The sequence below is a fragment of the Netta rufina genome, assembly GCF_964035555.1.
Source record: "Netta rufina genome assembly, chromosome: 5".
Classification (NCBI taxonomy): domain Eukaryota; kingdom Metazoa; phylum Chordata; class Aves; order Anseriformes; family Anatidae; genus Netta; species Netta rufina.
Genome location: NC_140128.1, coordinates 2,895,025 through 2,911,434, shown reverse-complemented (window position 1 = coordinate 2,911,434; position 16,410 = coordinate 2,895,025). Strand labels below are relative to the sequence as shown.

General features: G+C 40.2%; 3 protein-coding genes across 3 annotated transcripts in view; all 3 read right to left on the bottom strand.

Annotated features, from left to right (window-relative positions):
* Nucleotides 1-437: 437 nt before the first annotated feature.
* ASCL3 (achaete-scute family bHLH transcription factor 3) lies at nucleotides 438-1,058 on the bottom strand. Its single transcript, XM_084288394.1, has one exon. It carries the CDS (start codon nucleotides 1,053-1,055, stop codon nucleotides 537-539), a length of 519 nt encoding a protein of 172 aa, XP_084144520.1. The 5' UTR covers nucleotides 1,056-1,058; the 3' UTR covers nucleotides 438-536.
* Nucleotides 1,059-4,091: 3,033 nt separating this feature from the next.
* Nucleotides 4,092-14,248, bottom strand: TMEM9B (TMEM9 domain family member B). Its single transcript, XM_084288229.1, has 5 exons — nucleotides 14,063-14,248; nucleotides 13,512-13,603; nucleotides 9,969-10,077; nucleotides 8,853-8,987; nucleotides 4,092-5,259 (listed from the first exon to the last, which is right to left on the bottom strand). The coding sequence occupies exons 1-5, from the start codon at nucleotides 14,162-14,164 to the stop codon at nucleotides 5,104-5,106; spliced, it is 594 nt and encodes a 197-aa protein (XP_084144355.1). The 5' UTR covers nucleotides 14,165-14,248; the 3' UTR covers nucleotides 4,092-5,103.
* The window catches only part of NRIP3 (nuclear receptor interacting protein 3), a gene marked incomplete at both ends in the record, with an annotated part of 27,514 nt that continues 25,316 nt past the window's right edge, over nucleotides 14,213-16,410 (bottom strand). The window contains one exon of the mRNA XM_084287237.1: nucleotides 14,213-14,342. Coding sequence (XP_084143363.1) covers nucleotides 14,213-14,342 — 130 coding nt within the window. The remainder of the gene's footprint in view (nucleotides 14,343-16,410) is intronic.

Sequence of the window (16,410 nt, the reverse complement as noted above, 5' to 3'; positions counted from 1 at the left end):
AGGACAGGGAAAGACTGAGTTATTCTTTTAAAGTAAGTTATCCTTTCTAATGGCTTCTAACAACGTTCCTGGGAACCTTTAAAAAGACCTACTTGCATTGTAACAGAAACACTGGCAATTAGAGCAAAATTCTTTCAAGGTGCCTGAGAGAGCAAACCAGTAACATTACAGAAAATGAAAGGAATCTCAGTCTCATCAGTGGAAAGATTTTATTTTATTTTAAAGCATGCAGTCTGTGACAGTACATACTGTTACTTCACATGCATATTTTTGGATTGGTAACAATTTAGATGTGATTTCCAATTTCCATGAATTATCTCAGGCCATTCAGATGAGATTTTTCAAGTCTGAGTGCTGTTAGTGTCTACAACATTAACACTCCTTTCTGTGGGTTGATACTGATGTGTATTACGATCTGTTCCTACACGCTCCAGGAATGTTCATTTTATTAACAATTATAGTAGTAGCTATCAGGTCCACGACAGGGTATCTTTTGCTTGGTTAGGGACAGTTTAGATAGTCTCCAAACACTGGTTTTATTTGTTAATTGTTTTAGGTGCTTGACTTGGCTCGATGACATTCTTTTCTGCCGCCACAGAGTCACTGTACAGAACAGACTGCAGGTAGCTGATGTATTTTATTGCAGCACGGAGCGTCTCGACTTTGCTAAGCCGTTTCTCTATGTATTCCTTAGGCAGGTGATGCCTCAGTTTAGCATAACCTTCATTGACACATTTAACCCTCTGTCTTTCCCTCTCATTCCTCTTTCTGATGAACGCTGGCCCATAGGAGTACTCACTTCTGCTGTAACTGGAATGGGGCACTTGGTAGGGAAAGCCGCAGGGCTCGCTGTAGAAGTTCTCCGTGATGAGATGCTCAGACATGAAAGGGAAGAAGGACAAATCTTCAGAGCCAGTGACCTGGTTTGGTGTTTCTGGGTACACGTGAAATGTGACCAATGGGTCTGCACAGAAAGGCCTAGCGAGCTGTATGCACTGAGTGTCAGCACAGATGGACAACTTGTCCATGACGTTACAGTAGCTTTTGCCATCCATCAGGTTCTGCACTTAACCTGGAAATGCATAATTACACAACAGTTTAAACAACTCATACTGAACAAGAGAAAAAACTACTCACCTGGACTTACCATCACTCAGCAATTTTAAGAATTTAAGGAATAAAGGCCACTAAAACTTCCTAAAGGACACAGCAAACAGTCTCCTTTCCTCTCAGCTTCAGAAATCAACATCTACCTTTAAGAACCCCACATAAGTGTGGCTTGCTTCGAATCCACCAAAACTTGTATCTTTACAGACAACAGACAAACCAGGCCAACACTGAAGGCATTCTCTCCACCCAATCCTCCTTTAAAAAGTTCCATTGATAATTCCTGTAGCAGACTCCCCAGCCATACCAAAAAGCTTTCAAAGACAAAATATTTTTCTTCTCCATTCAGTTGATGTCTCACTCACTGTACTATCATGACTAGATACAAAACTTATCAGGGAAGGAGGGATCTCAATCTTAATTTTGTGTGTCATGTATTAAATCCACTCTTCATAAAAGTTTTAGAGTAAGTTTAGAGATTTATTATGATCCATCCTCACTGACTGCAAGCAGTACTTGCAAACACAAAACCCATCCAAAAATGCTCCTTATTTGCCATCCTCTTCCTCACCTATATATGGCTTTCTGAAACACTTAGGTTATATTACACTCTCTATAACAGGAAAAGCACATGAACATGAACTAGGTTACTAGAAACATTGAGATTCCACTACTCACAAAAACCTTGCAAAGCTTCCAATGCTCAGACAGCAGTTCTGGAACATTATTTGGACTCTCTTCATCCTTCACAAGGATACGGAGATATTTTAATGTTTTCTAATAATTTCACACCTGCCATGTTTAATTGGGAATTTTCACTCATGAACCTATTCTAACAACGTACTCCATCAAAACGCATCTGTATTCAGTGTCATCTGGTTTTCTAATGAAAATGGATCTCACTACAGAAACCCTGTGAGTTAGGAATTCAATTATAGCACGCTGTTAGACAAGACAGAAAGTCACGTGCATCTTGAACAGGTATTTCTGTAGGTAGGCTGACAGCATGCACAGATTCATTTTAAATTAATAAACATGCTGAAAGATCACAGATGAATATATACACTCATTATAAAACGAAAGTAGTCGACAGTCATCTTTCTTTTTCCTAACAAGTTGAATTACTCTTAAAATTTTGTACTGCAGCAACTTAAAAACATTGTCAGAATGAAAAAGCCCGTTACATCACAAAAAAATGTTTATAGCAAAACAACTATACAGCAAGAACACAAAATCAACACAGCCCCTCAAGATGAGAAACTTGCAGCATTTATTGCTTAGTAATGACACTTGTACTGTATGATAGCATTAAATATAAAAGTTATCTGTTGCCTTACTGTCTGCAGATAGGGCAAAATTCATCTTCCAATTAGACTAGAGACTCACCAATCTTCAGATGAAAGTAAAATCCAAGGAAACAAGATGTGCTGATTTTAAGACTGATGAATAATACCTGAAAATACCTGAATATTAAAAAAAAAAAAAAAGTTAACGTTCCAGTTTTCTTCTATCTTAATGTAATAAGTGATCATATGAAACACCGCTCATTAGAAAGCTACAGAAGCACTGTTACTGACTAGCTGATAGAAGTTCTTTACAGAAACACCGAAATTCAGGGAAGACCTGTTGCTACATACGGCAATATGCAAGTCTCTTACCTGAACTACGAAGCTTGTTCCGCTGGGTCGATGACTCCTGCAATTTATAGCCAATTGACAACATGCAAAATAGCTTACAGTTAGATCTGCTCGTTTCTGGTTTGTCTTTTCCACCCACACCATAGCTATGATGACAACAAGACTTGGCATTAGGGACTAGGAATTTTGAATCTGTATTGAACAAAACAGGATCACTTGAAAAAGACAGGAATGTGCTTTGTTTACTCTCTATATGCACACTGTTGCAGTTTACTGAAGTAGTATTTTCATTTATTGGACTACCACACATTACTGTCCAATTAGAACAACCAGCTAGAATTTAGTTAAATACTTACCATTACAATGGGCACAGAAATTTCAGTAAGAGTATGGATTAAACTAATATTACATTTTACGGTCATCTCACAAGATCTGCTTTACTTCAAGTACTTTTAAATACACTTCTGCTTTTCTATCTCAAGTCCTCAACACTAAGCCCAAGTATCAGCCCTTATTCCCACATCTTTATGCTTTCTGGGGAAAGACACTGCTCAGATACCCTCTTGGGGGTTAAAAGGGAGGAGCAATGCGCTGCACTGGCCTTTGTTCTTACTCTCTAGGCAAAAGCCAGGAGTCAGGAAGCCCAAAGATGTTTCACAGCACCTTTGCCTACAGCTCTTTCAAATGGGTATTACCTCATGTTAACATCACTAAGATTTTGATACTTAATACAAGTAACACATTTTAGCTAGGATGTCAATGCATAAACACGCATTTTCTTAGCTTCCACTTCCAGTTCATAAAACAAATACTTATTTAGAAGAAATTTTTGACGGATTTGTCTCCAGATTAGAAGTGAGAACACAGTTAGCTTAGTACCCTCAAATTTAACCTTCACTACACCTGCAATTTTGGGAAATTCCCTTAGTGAATCTGCCAAAGAGCTGTAGTCAATGCAAATGTTGTTACAGAGCAGCTACATTTCTACCCTTGAGTAACATATACAAGTACAGTCTGTTTTTCATGCTACTCTGTCCCCATGTCTGTCAATCAAGAAAGCCAAACCTGTACCTGCCAATACGTAACAGTATTCCATGTTACCATTTCCTTCAACACTGGAAATGAAAATTGTTACAATACAATAGCATAACTACACATGCCTAGCTAAAATTGAGCCAGGAATTAAAAACTTTTTTCAATTAGCAATTTGGTGAGCCACTTCCCTTATCCAAGCACTGAACAATTTTATATTTCTACTCTGAAGCATTTTCAGGTAAGTGTTTTCATACGTGGAACCTACATGCAGGGTAATGAGGGAGAAAAATGATGACATACAGATAATGTGCATCTGTTTTTCAAAAATCCATTTTAATTGTTACATTCCAAAGGGGATATATGAAAGTTAGTCATCTAGCAACTGAATACCTCTTAAGAGAAATGAGTACAGAATCACAGATAAAAAAATACACCTAACTCCCAAGATGACAGGTGCTCAAGAAAGTACGTGCCTCACACCACCAATCCAGACAAACGCATAAAGATTTTTATAATAAATATTTCATCATATATCTCCTGAGACTTTACCCATGAAAAGAAAGGGAGAAGATTGTTTTAAAGAGATATCATACACAAACAATATATTAAACTATTAAAGCAAAATAGAACAAAATGCCAACACTGTTTTGATGTACACTGCATTTGAGTTTATCTACATCACAGTAATTCAAGTATGCAGCTCAACGAGTCAGTGTCCATTTAAATTTTGCCTTAAATCTGCAAGCATCACTTGACATACAAGCATCTTGAAAGTATGAGTGCAAGAAACCAAACGATGAATACAACCAATCAGGAGTTCATTCTCTGATGTGGAAACTACACTGCAAGATTTAGATTTCTAGTACCTAGCATTAGTCAGCAGAAAAAAAAACAATTATATTTACAAAAGGTCTTTACATAAAGTGATTAGTGAGTTGTAAGCAGTTAGTGTGTTCCCAGGTACTTTTTAATCACGTAGTAGATAAGTAGTAGAGAGAAATATATAGTTAAAAATCACCATAAAGTCACAACTGTGAATAAGGTACCACAGTGGCAGACAAAGCTACCTCACGGTTTGTTTTCTCTTCAGTTTTATCAGCAAGAGCCATTTGAAAATGCAAAGGTTTTTAGCTTCTGATTAGCTAATCTTTTTAATTGCTTCCACTCTAGTACATTCTCTCAAAGTTTAAGCACTATTTTTATTTTTTCAAATCAGTAACCAACCATTTATGAAAACTCCTCTGAAGTGGTAGGATCAGGAAGACATAAGTCAGTTCTTTCAATTAGTCTGCTGTACTTCCTTGGAGTTACTGCTGAGAGACAATTAACTCAGCACAACGTGACGGTCAAAAACAGATTTGCGTTGCTCTTGGACCTGCAACTTCCAGCGCTGTTGGGCGTATTCCACTTTGTTCAATACATTGGCACGGCTCCGAGAACGAGCCAGCACATCATGGGCATTTGCAAAAGGTTGGTGATCCTGGAATGACAAAAATCAATAGTTAGACCTCAGCAATTCCAACGAGCCGTGAAACTGAAGGTTTTATTTTGTTGGTGTTTTTTTTTTGCTTTGGGTTTTAAGGTAAAACAAGCTATTTTAAACAGCTAGTTAGCCATGATGACAAAGCAAGGTTTTGTAGTTAAAAAAACTATTCTTCAACTTCTCATTCAAAGTAACATCCACAAATTTATTCATTGCACAGTCGAGCCATCCATCATTAGCTGTTGAGGACAGAAATCTAGAACAGACCCAGATGCCAGGGACCTCCTGTTAATGTCATGAAAGCACTTCGTTTAACTTCACTTTAAGCATGAATTTTTGGTTCACTGCCACTTCTTGGCCTGTTACTGTAAGGTGGTTCAGGATGTTCACACAAAGATCCTATGTAAAGCCAACACACTCCAATGTTTACCAAACTAAAGCCATTGTACCAAGCTGTCCAAAAGCAAAGTGTAAATACAGCTGTTTAAGTGACAGAGCTCAACAATAACTGAGGGCTTGTTTAATATTTACTCTCTCTGTTTTCCAACACTACCTGCAAAGCTGTATTTTCTCCTAGTAAATAAAATAGGTTATAAATAGTAAGAGTTGGAACTGAACTTATTGGTTGTCAAGATGTTTTGGACAAAGTCATGGTTCTAAAGCTATGTCAGAAAGCATCAGGTATACAATGACTAATGAAAAAAATAACTACATCCCATGTTAAATAACCGATTGCCCTTTGGTGCATATAAACCTCATATAATTTTTGTTGTTGTTGTTGTTCCAGAATGCTTTTGAAGATGTTTGCATGAATGGATACTGTATTTGTGACATGATTCTGTGCCTAGTAGCTCAATGATAATTCTTAGCAGTACAAAGATTATCCATTAAAGTAACATCTACAGGTCCCAAAGCCACACAAAGGCCTCTCTGGGCTAGGAAATACACTAAACCAGAGCAAGAGCCGATCCCTGACCCAAGCTATGACCTTACATAAAAGACTACGCAGCTGGATATACCTAGAATGGTAAGTTTGAAGATTAGAAATCACTTTATTCACAGGGAAAAAACATCACAATAGCAACACACTTCCACCATAAAACAGACAGAGGAAGGGAGAGCATTCAATAAGCTAGACGGTACTGGATAGTCTGATAAGGATCTCAGCTCAAAGGCTAGCTACTGTCAATTTCTATGTTAAAAAAAAAAATGAGGAAAAAAGAATTTAAAAGCAAAGAGGTCTCTCAAAGTGGCTTACATTTACTAGTTGCCACTGCCACCAACGGGCAGTAAGAAAAAGCAAGCACATTAGCTCAAAATTGAGCAACAAAATCGATGCAGATGATATTTCCAGAGCGAGACAAGGATGAATATTTGAAGAACTTGCAAGAGGGAAGGCAAGGAAACGGCTAAGCCATGAACGACCTTCACTTATTTCACATTCACTGTCACAGACGGGACGATGTGAAATGAGTAACATGAACTAAGCAAGAAGATTCAGTGCTTTTTGTTCCAGGCATTGCTGCAGTAAAAGTACAAGTGACTCCACAAGCACACTTACGAGTCACGGTACATTACAGAAAAACATAAAATTGATTAAGATGGATCGAGAATTTAAGATAATTTCATTCTGCAGTTAACGTGAGCTCTGCCACTGGATTTATTTCATGTCCTCCCTCCACCTTCAGTCAGAATTCTAGCCCAGATTTGGAGGTATTAAAATAATTTAACTAAGGTATAAAATAGAAATAATTTGTTTCAGGTATAACATACAGCACGTTCATTTAACTCAACTAGGAATCTGCCCAGTTTTCTGTATGGATGCAGGCAGAAAAAGGGGTCATTCAAACCCCTCCTTTCCAAAAAATGCTAACAGCCTCTTACAAGTGACTGGGAAAATATTAAGATGTCAACACATACAAAGCATATCTCCATGTAATACGTGGGGAAGTGCAGACACAGTGGGACTCAACAACAACAGTTTACACCTCTGTCAGAATAAGCTCTATTTCAAAAAACATGAGGTGACATTTGGGTAATCACATATTTTTGTTGTGAAATCAAAGTACATAAAGGTGGCAGAGCTAACAAAGGCTATTCTCTTGAAGGAGTGACAAAACCATCCTTCAGGATCCTATTGTACGACACTAATAAATGCTAATCGTTCCGATTAGCTCACATTTATTTCAACAGTACTTACTATGAAGTGCTCGTGTCTGCTGAAGGACTTAGGTTAAGCAGATGGAAAGCCTTCCTGTTTCATAGGCTGGGTTTGGTTTCAGAAATTCTTTCTAAGGCCATGCCACATCTGATGTGTACTTTACCAGCAGAAACAGCACTGCTTAGGGGCTCAGTATAAAAAGTACATTGATGCTGAGACTTCTGCACTGTTTTAGCATTTCACATGGTTCAACACTGACATTTAACCACCAACCCCGCTGCTGTTTAGAATACTTTCCCTACATCATTTTACAGCAATAACTCTCCCAAGCAAGCCGATTCAACAGCTTCATAGAACTACGTACAGTTAGAGAGCGATAGTCTGTATTTTCATACTACTCTAATGCCCTCTTCAAGACAAAAATAACCTACTCCCACCAGTCTTCCCCATACTGAAGCATCTCACGGTTTCCAACACAAAGTTTCCCAAGTTCTTGCACTCCCTTCCTGTAGTGGTACTAAAGAAAATTTTGTTCCATTTTTATCTGAAGCCAAAAACAGTGTGCTGAAGGTGGGGAAGGACAGTAAGAGACAAGAAACCATGCCCTCTCATTTGCCATGGATGGACTACTCTCCTTTTCCTCACAAGAAAGGCTGCTCTGATCTGTGAGAATGTATTACCACATTCTGTTTTTCAGTTGTAATACAAAGAAATTGTTTCAGCATCAGTTACTATATTCCTTTTATATATATATATATTTATTTATATATATATAAATATATATATATATTTATATATAAATATATATATTATATATATTTAATATATTTTATATATTATATAAATATATTATATTTTATATAATATATTTTAATAATATATTATTATATATTGTATATATTATGTATATATTATATATTGTATATTATATATATATATTATATATATATATGTTTTTTTTTTATTTTTAATTTTTTTCCCAATTATTCCTTCTTGAATTTCTAGCATCAGCAAATCCAAACCAGAGCAACAGAAGATGTAATCCCTCAGCATATACTTTCCTTTTGTAACCAATTTATATAAAATTTGATCTCTAAAGAGACTGTATTGATCGGCAACACACCAGAACTCATACCTCCTGTATGAGCTTACTTCCATTCCTCTGTTCCTTCAGTTAGGACAGAATCTGTGTATAGAGGCAGGATAATAAAAGCAGTCCCCTTGACTACTTTTTAAGCCCAGTGAAAAATGAAATAGTGGCTTCCACAGTCATCATACAGATTCCTGACTCCTGTGAAGACCATCCTCTCCCTTCAGGGAAAGAAATTTATACTGCCATGCAAAAAAAGCTGTTCAGAACAGTTATGTAACAATTAATCATTCCAATCTTTACACTAACCCAAACATACAAGCAGTCAGGTGAACTCACCCCAATGTCTTCATCACTCTGTATGAGCTGTGAATGTCCAAAGAGACGTCTCTTCAGGATAGGTTCCACCAGTGTGAGGTACACCATGTACAGAAGAAGCAGGCCCAAAATAGACAGGTATATGATGATTGTAACCTGCACAACACAAACACAATTTATGCCAGAGTTGTGCCATTACCTCCACAATCTCTCGAAAGGCTGCAAGGACCGAAGGAACAGTACAGACAAAGTTTGTGATGAGCCTGTTGGCTTTTACTAGTGTCACAAGACGACTTAAAACCCATGAACAGAGAAGAGCCATCAATTTATTAAATTGGCATTACAGTTTTGGGACAGACAGATAAATGAGCTTGAAATAAAGCTTCTCTTAATGAGGCCTTGCTAAAATCCTGCGTTTTCACTCTTAAAATAATTTGGTGTTATCTCACCTCAATCAGACCACTGTTCCTAAGGGGCATTAAACTAGGGTCACAAATTTAGGGGTTCCTGCATGATCTCCGTTCTCCAGCACAAATCTGCCGGGTTAGACTGCAAACAGTCACAGAGGCCAGTAAGAAAAACAGAAAGGAGAAAAAGCAACAAAATTCTAGAATACCAAAAAGAAATAATATAATAGAAGATGCACTACAAAATGTATTCACCCAGACTAAGGCTCAGTGGTTCTAACAGAATAAGAACGTGAATAAAGAAATCCCCTGCTAGAGCAAACATGATTGATTTGGATGATTTTGCTCTTTGTTAGCTTGCCAAGATAGAAAGAAAATTTGTATCAAGCAAGATAGCTAAATAATAAGAGACCTTCTAAAACAGTAACAAAAACATCAAGTCCAAAGCTTGACAAAATGCCCTAGAAAACTGAGAATTTCAGCAAGGTATAAAGCTTAATTTCAAAACTGGAGATCTTTGATAAAGGTTCGTGAGCCTACTCCTGCTACAGCTTGATATTATCGTTATTGCTCAAAACAAATCATGAACAGCTATCAAGAAAAATAAATAACTCTTAGACTGCTTTAGAAAAGTTCTCCCTTCATAAAGGGTGTTTCTCTAAAAGACCATAGATATATTTACTAATCAATTAAAGGATTTAACACATCCCAGCAGAATTACATCGTTTACCTTAATTGTGACAGAGCTTCTCTCTTCATATTTGCATTCACAACGTAAGCAATACGCTTCTACATCAGGTCCAGGGACAGGCATAGGCTCAACCACATGAAGACAGTCACTGAAGAGAGACAGGAACTGCTCAGTCAGCTCTGAGATGGTTTTACCTTACTTTGCCCCTATGTAGGCAGTTCTCACATCTTCAGATGCATGCAGACCCGTTATGTTGGCTGAGAATTCACCTTTGCTTAAGCACAGCTGTTCTAAATTATAGATATTCAAGATTTTTTTTTAATCATTACTCCACTATTATTTTATTTAAACAAGAAATTCAGCTATTGACAAGCTGCTAAACAAGTTTTTAAGATCCTTCTAACTAAACACAATATTTTGACTGGAAATAAAGCTGTCAGCATAACAAATCCAAGGATTAGAGTCCCAGCACACATGCATCATTTGACACTGCCATCTCAGATTGAAGTAAATTCCAACTATAATGCACTCTTTTTCTTCACACTTAAAGAGCTTTACTCTGGTCTTCCAGTGTCTAAAAGAAGATTAACCTCCCCTTGGTGTTCATGAAGAGAAGTTCTTTTTTCTTAACACTGGGTCTTACAGTCAATAAATAAAATTCACTGTCAGATGAGTTGTTTCTTTAAGCAGTGAGATACTGAATAAACAGTGTTCCGTTTTAAGCACTGGAACTGGATGTGAAAATCTACTTTGACTTAAAGACTACAAAATGTAAGACATTCCTCATGCCAAAAAGTGTGGTTGACAATGTTACTGACAATATTCTATACCACAGCACGAAAATCCAGTTGCCATGAGACAACTCCTTCCACCAATAACTTCAAATTTTGCTCTTTTTGATGACTCAGGTTGGTTGTTCAGTTAATATTCTAGGCTCTCAGCAGAGCACTTAGGGAACAAAAGCATGTTTCGCTTTCACCCCTGTCAACTCAGTGTAGCAGAGTCAGAAGCAGGTAATGAAACCAAATGCCTGATATGACAGCAGCAGCCTCTGATTTAACACTGCACTGAGCTAAATTAAAATGCTGCAAATCCACACGGCCAGATACCAGTTCATCACTTCGGTTCGGTTTGTATTTCCTCCTCATAACTAAAACTGAGGACTGTTACGTCACAATCTCTGGAAAGGAATGGAGGGATTTGTTTTTCCTTTTATTTGTCATTAGAATTACGATCTCTTCTGTGCAGTACGTAGGATGCAAAACCACAAAATATGATAAAATATGATAAAATATGATACAAGTTATGATCTCATGAGATTGAAAGTTTACATCAATATGCTGTAGAATAAAGCCTGCATTTTGCTTAGGTACAGTAGGAAGTTTGTTACTGTAAATATATCCTATATTAGCATCAGCGAGTTTTTTCTCTAGTTCAGCGTCTCAAGTGGAAAAGGCTTATCCTTTCCTAAAGGATGTTCCCACTCAGCTGCCTCTGCCTTACCACATTCTCCCCTGTACCCGCAGTAACAGCATCAAGGAGGCGAGGCTACTCAGAAGTGCAGCTTCTGCTGATTTCCAGTTGATCCCACTAGCAGACAGGGTGTCTTCCCTCCCACCATGCTGATGACTACCACGGCAGCTAGCCTCCGGTACATGAAATGCCAACACGTTTCTTTCAACGTGGGTTATTTAACTCAATACCATGTACTTGCCAACACATTGCTACACTTCTCTAGTGCATCATTCATCGGGACTGGACTGCCTGAAATGGTTCCATGGCTACAATGGTGAATGCTTTTAGTGGTGTCAGAGCACCCTCAGCCCGTCCTGATGTTAGCACAAGGCCCTGTTTGCGGGTCTGTGGGGTGGGAGGAGCAGACAACTCCACTGGAAGAAATGAAACACCTAAATAAGAATATCATGATGCAGGCTCCAGGTTCAACATTAAAAATTATTTTGTTATTTTATGTCTGGGCAAGCAGGCGGTAAGCAGCCATCATAATGTGCATAACTCACAGGGACACTAAAAATTGATCTGGCTCTTGTGTCATGAGTGACAGATCTAAATGCCTAAAGGATGGTGCAGTTCCACATAATAACAAGTCACTTGCAAGACGCAGACGCCCAAGTAGAGCACTAAATTTGTCAATCTCATTGCACATGAACCAGCAGTCAAGCCTTTTAAAAGCAGAGAGAAGGCATCTCAAATAGAAGATCAAAACCATAAAACGTTACCAGGTGGTCTCTTAAGAAATCATCTCAACAAAATGAGATTTAAGATAAGAAAATAGATTTCTGAGATTCTGTAAGCACCAGTATCTGTCACCGTAAGATTACTGAAGAGTTCAAAGGTAACTTCAGTCACTGCCAATCTTGATTTAAAGGGAAACGGGGTCTTTTCTGCTAGTAAGACAAACACTAACAACACCCACTGAAAAAAAAAAATCTATTTCCATTTGCAGAGGAGTAATAAACAAGAAAGCCAGTAATGGTGCTGCTCTGCAATGCCTGCTGCAGATGCAGTTCTCTCGGTACGTCTCACTATTGCATCTTAATTTGTCCGCAGGCCTAATGTTGTTAAGGTAATCATATAGGACAAAATATTACTTTAGACTAGACAGTACGTTCAGTGTTCATTAGCTTAGATTGAAACTTACAGCAATGTTTCTTACGATTCTTCTGTAAGTAATTTAATAAGTTAAGGCATGGCTCTGTACACATTTGTATCCTTAACTTTATTCCTGTAGCTATTTCAGTAGGACTACTGAGGGGCATGACAATTTCATAACGAAGTTTCTAACCCTCTGCTACTCAACAGACTGAAAAGTCGTTTATTAATTCTTAATGTTTCTGAAGAAGAGTCAACGTATCAAAACGTACCTCACATATTTATAGGCTGATCCAAGAATTCCTGAGCATGTCAGACATCAATGCAACTTCAAAATACGCTGTTATAAATGACTGTCATCCCTCTTCCTTCCCCAGCCCCTCAACCCTGGCCATGCACAACAGTGCTCAACTCAAAGAGGTCTGGCAAATGCCATAGCTGGCCTAAACACTACAGCAGGGCACACTGTTGTGACAGAGTAAAGCAATAATACTCTTCGTCACAGGAAGCATAGGTTATTAGATGGCTCAGGCCACCTCATATAACTGCATTCTTTGTTTGTGACTCTGAGGAACAAATCTCCAAAACAATCCCCACATAATAGTACAGGTTTCAAGAGAGAAATGAAAGAAAGAGAAATCAAAGAAGAGAAAATGCTTCTGAGTCCCAGTTCTATGCACATGCTTCCTCGCCACGATGGAATTTCTTATCACTGAACGCAAATCCAAACACCCCTTTTCCCTTCTACGATAAACACACGAGAATGTAAACAAGCGACCTGAAATAGAAGACAGAGAAAAATTAAAGATTTCAAGCCTTGTCTCTTGCTACAGCTGAAGTCTGGAATACTTTTAAACGTAAAGGCTCAATATGTTAGGCAAGAAATGTAATTTCTCCTGGCATCACGTGTAAGCACAGCAGAACACATCTTTAACCACTAAGATTCCTTCTAACTTCTGATTACCAACTCACCAGTCTTTCTGTGAAACATTTTTGTTGTAGATATGGCCCGAATGGTCTTTGTAAGGAGGGCAGATGCATTTACATCGGACGTCCTCGGAATTCTGCGGAGAAAACAAGGTGCTGAGAGCAGACCACCACACGCACAACAACAGGGCAGCGCACAGAAGGCATTGTGTTTACGAAATACATGAAATGTTCAACACAAAGTGCTTGCGGGTATCTTCGAACTGTCTAACTCGGGATTTCTGTCACGTTTAAGAGCTGACTTCCAACGTTACTGACGTGGAAGCAACAAACAATAATTTGTCAAATAACACATTTTTGATAGCAAATACAATACGTTCTTCATAAGAAAAATCACACTCTTATTTTTTACGAATTTAGAAGCCACCCAGCAAGAATCTTGCTAATAAACCACTGCACCGAGCGACCAACTCGGAGCAGCCCCACACGGCCAGCAGGAAAACCCCGACCGCGCCACCCACGCGGCGTTTCAGGACCCCCAGATAACGAATCCGAATCACCGCCAACAAAACCCCAAACCCCGACCCAGCGCCCACCTTGGCCTGCGCGCCCAGCGCCGCCAGCGCGGCCAGCAGCCAGCACAGCCACAGCCGCAGCCCCAGCCCCGGCCCCAGCCGGCCCCCGCCGCCGCCCGCCATGTCGGGCCCGGGGCCGCTCCGCTCCGCCACCGGCACCGGCACCGCCGCTTAGCGCCGCCGCGCCGCCGCCATCATTTCCGCCTTCCGCACGGCCGGCGGCGGGCGGTGTCCGCGCTGTCCCGGCCCGCCGCGGAGCTGTGGCGGCTGCCGGCGGTTCCGGGCCGAGGGGGACCGGGAGCTGCGAGTGAAACGCGTCTGAAATAAACGCGGTGTCTTCTGTACGCGAGAAGCGGGGGGTTTAGTAGTAGGAAGCACAATCAAGGCGAATATATACGAGATTTAACAAATACAAAAAGAAAAAAAAAAAAAAGTATAGAATATAAGCTATTTTCATTTCAAACCATGAATAAACAGTCTCCCCTTCCAAAAGCACTCCCCAGTGTCTGGGACGAACAGTAACAGAGCGTGCATTTACCTGTGTCTCCCAAGGGTGATGGAGGTGCCCAAGGGTCTGCCTTTGGCCAGCATTTTCACAAACACCAGATAAACCACCCTCAGCACAGAACAATGTTTGAGACTTTATTTATAAAACGTGTCACAGGGCCCACTGACCCAGCCTTCCTCCCTCAGTCCTTATCACACCAAACACGTGCAGGTGGCGGGGGCTGCCACATTGTACCACCTTGCTACCTAAAATGGTGGAGGTGAGGGGGAGAGTGGCCCTGATGTGCCGCCTTTTACCTAAGATTGCGGAGGCAGAAGGGCTGCCATGCTGTGCACTTTGTTACCTAAGATGTTAGAGGTAGGGTGGTTGCCATGTTGTGCCCCATAGTACATAAGATGGTGGAGGTCGAAGGGTTGTCGTATTATGCCACTTTTTTACTTAAAATGGTATAAATGGGAGGCTGACCATGATGTGCCACATTTTACCTAAACCACATTGATACTTAAGATAGTAGAGATGGGGGGTGGCCCTAATGTGCCACCTTCTACGTAAGATGGTGGGAGTTGCCATCTTATGCCCCTTGTTACCTAAAATGGCAGAAGTGGTAGGGTTTCCACGTTGTACTCCCTTGTTACCTAAGATAGTAGAGATGGGGGGGTGGGGGGTGGCCCTGATGTGCCACCTTATACCTAAGATGTTGGGAGTGGAGAGGTTGCCATATTCTGCCCCTTGTTACCTAAGGTGGCAGAGGTGGAAGGGTTGCCATGTTATGTACCTTGTTGCCTAAGATGTTGGAGGTAGAGGGGTTGCTGTTTTGTGCCACATTTTACATCAGATGGTGGAGATGGAAGGTGGCCCTCATGTGCTACATTTTTCCTAAAAGGGTGGAAAACAGGGGGTGGCCCTGAAGTGCCACGTTTTACCTAAGATGGTGGAGGTGATGGGAGTTGCCATATTGTGCCCCTTGTTACCTCAAATGGCAGAGGTGCCATGTTATGTACCTTGTTACCTAAGATGGCGGATATGGAGGGGTTGCCATGTTGTGCCCCATATTACTTCAGATGTTGTGTCCCATTTCACTTCAGATGACAAAGGGTTGCCATGTTGTGCCATGTTTAACCTAAGATGGTGGAGATGGGAGGTGGCACTGATCTGCCGATTTTTACCTAAGATGGTGGAGGTGGTGGGAGTTGCCATATTGTGCCCCTTGTTACCTAAAATGGCAGAGGTGGAGGGGCTGCCTTGTTGTACTCTATACTACTCATGATGATGGAGGTTGAAAGGGTCTGCAACATTATGGCACTTTTTACCTAAGATGGTGGAGATGAGTGATTGGCCCAGATGTGCCACGTTTTACCTAAGATGGTGGAGGTGGTGGGAGTTCCCTTATTGTGCCCCTTGTTACCCAAAGTGGTGGAGGTGGTGGAGTTGCCATATTGTACCTCTTGTTCCTTAAGATGGTAGAGGTGTTGCCATATCGTGCCCCCTGTTACACAAAGAACAAAGCACACAACCCTGAGGTCTGCCTGCCTTTTGGTGTACCAACCCCAGCTGCACCCAAGATTACCCATGCTTTTGGAGCATGGAGGGGATTTGTCTCAGTTATTGGTAGGAAACCAAACCCAAACTGTGTGTCATGCAGATGCGTGGGCCTTCCATCTGTTAGGATTTCGAGCAAATCATGATTACGAGCCTAAAATCTAAATACTGTTTATGTATTCTTAACAGGTCAAATGTCATCACCATGTAGAGTTTGACAGCGTGACAACATGCTGGCAATGTGTCAGGATAATCCCCTCCAACAAACACACTGGATGCTTTCCAGAGTAAGTGAGGAAACCATTTTGCGTAGGTCAACAGA

Bases quoted from the DNA above. Each gene is read 5' to 3' on its own strand.
- ASCL3 (XM_084288394.1), bottom strand. From the start codon at position 1,055: ATGGATGGCAAAAGCTACTGTAACGTCATGGACAAGTTGTCCATCTGT.
- TMEM9B (XM_084288229.1), bottom strand. From the start codon at position 14,164: ATGGCGGGCGGCGGCGGGGGCCGGCTGGGGCCGGGGCTGGGGCTGCGG. The intron at 13,604-14,062 runs GTGGGCGCTGGG...TTTTCTCCGCAG, and splicing joins CGCTGGGCGCGCAGGCCAAG to AATTCCGAGGACGTCCGATG. The intron at 8,988-9,968 runs GTAAACGATGTA...TGTGTTGTGCAG, and splicing joins GAAGCTCTGTCACAATTAAG to GTTACAATCATCATATACCT.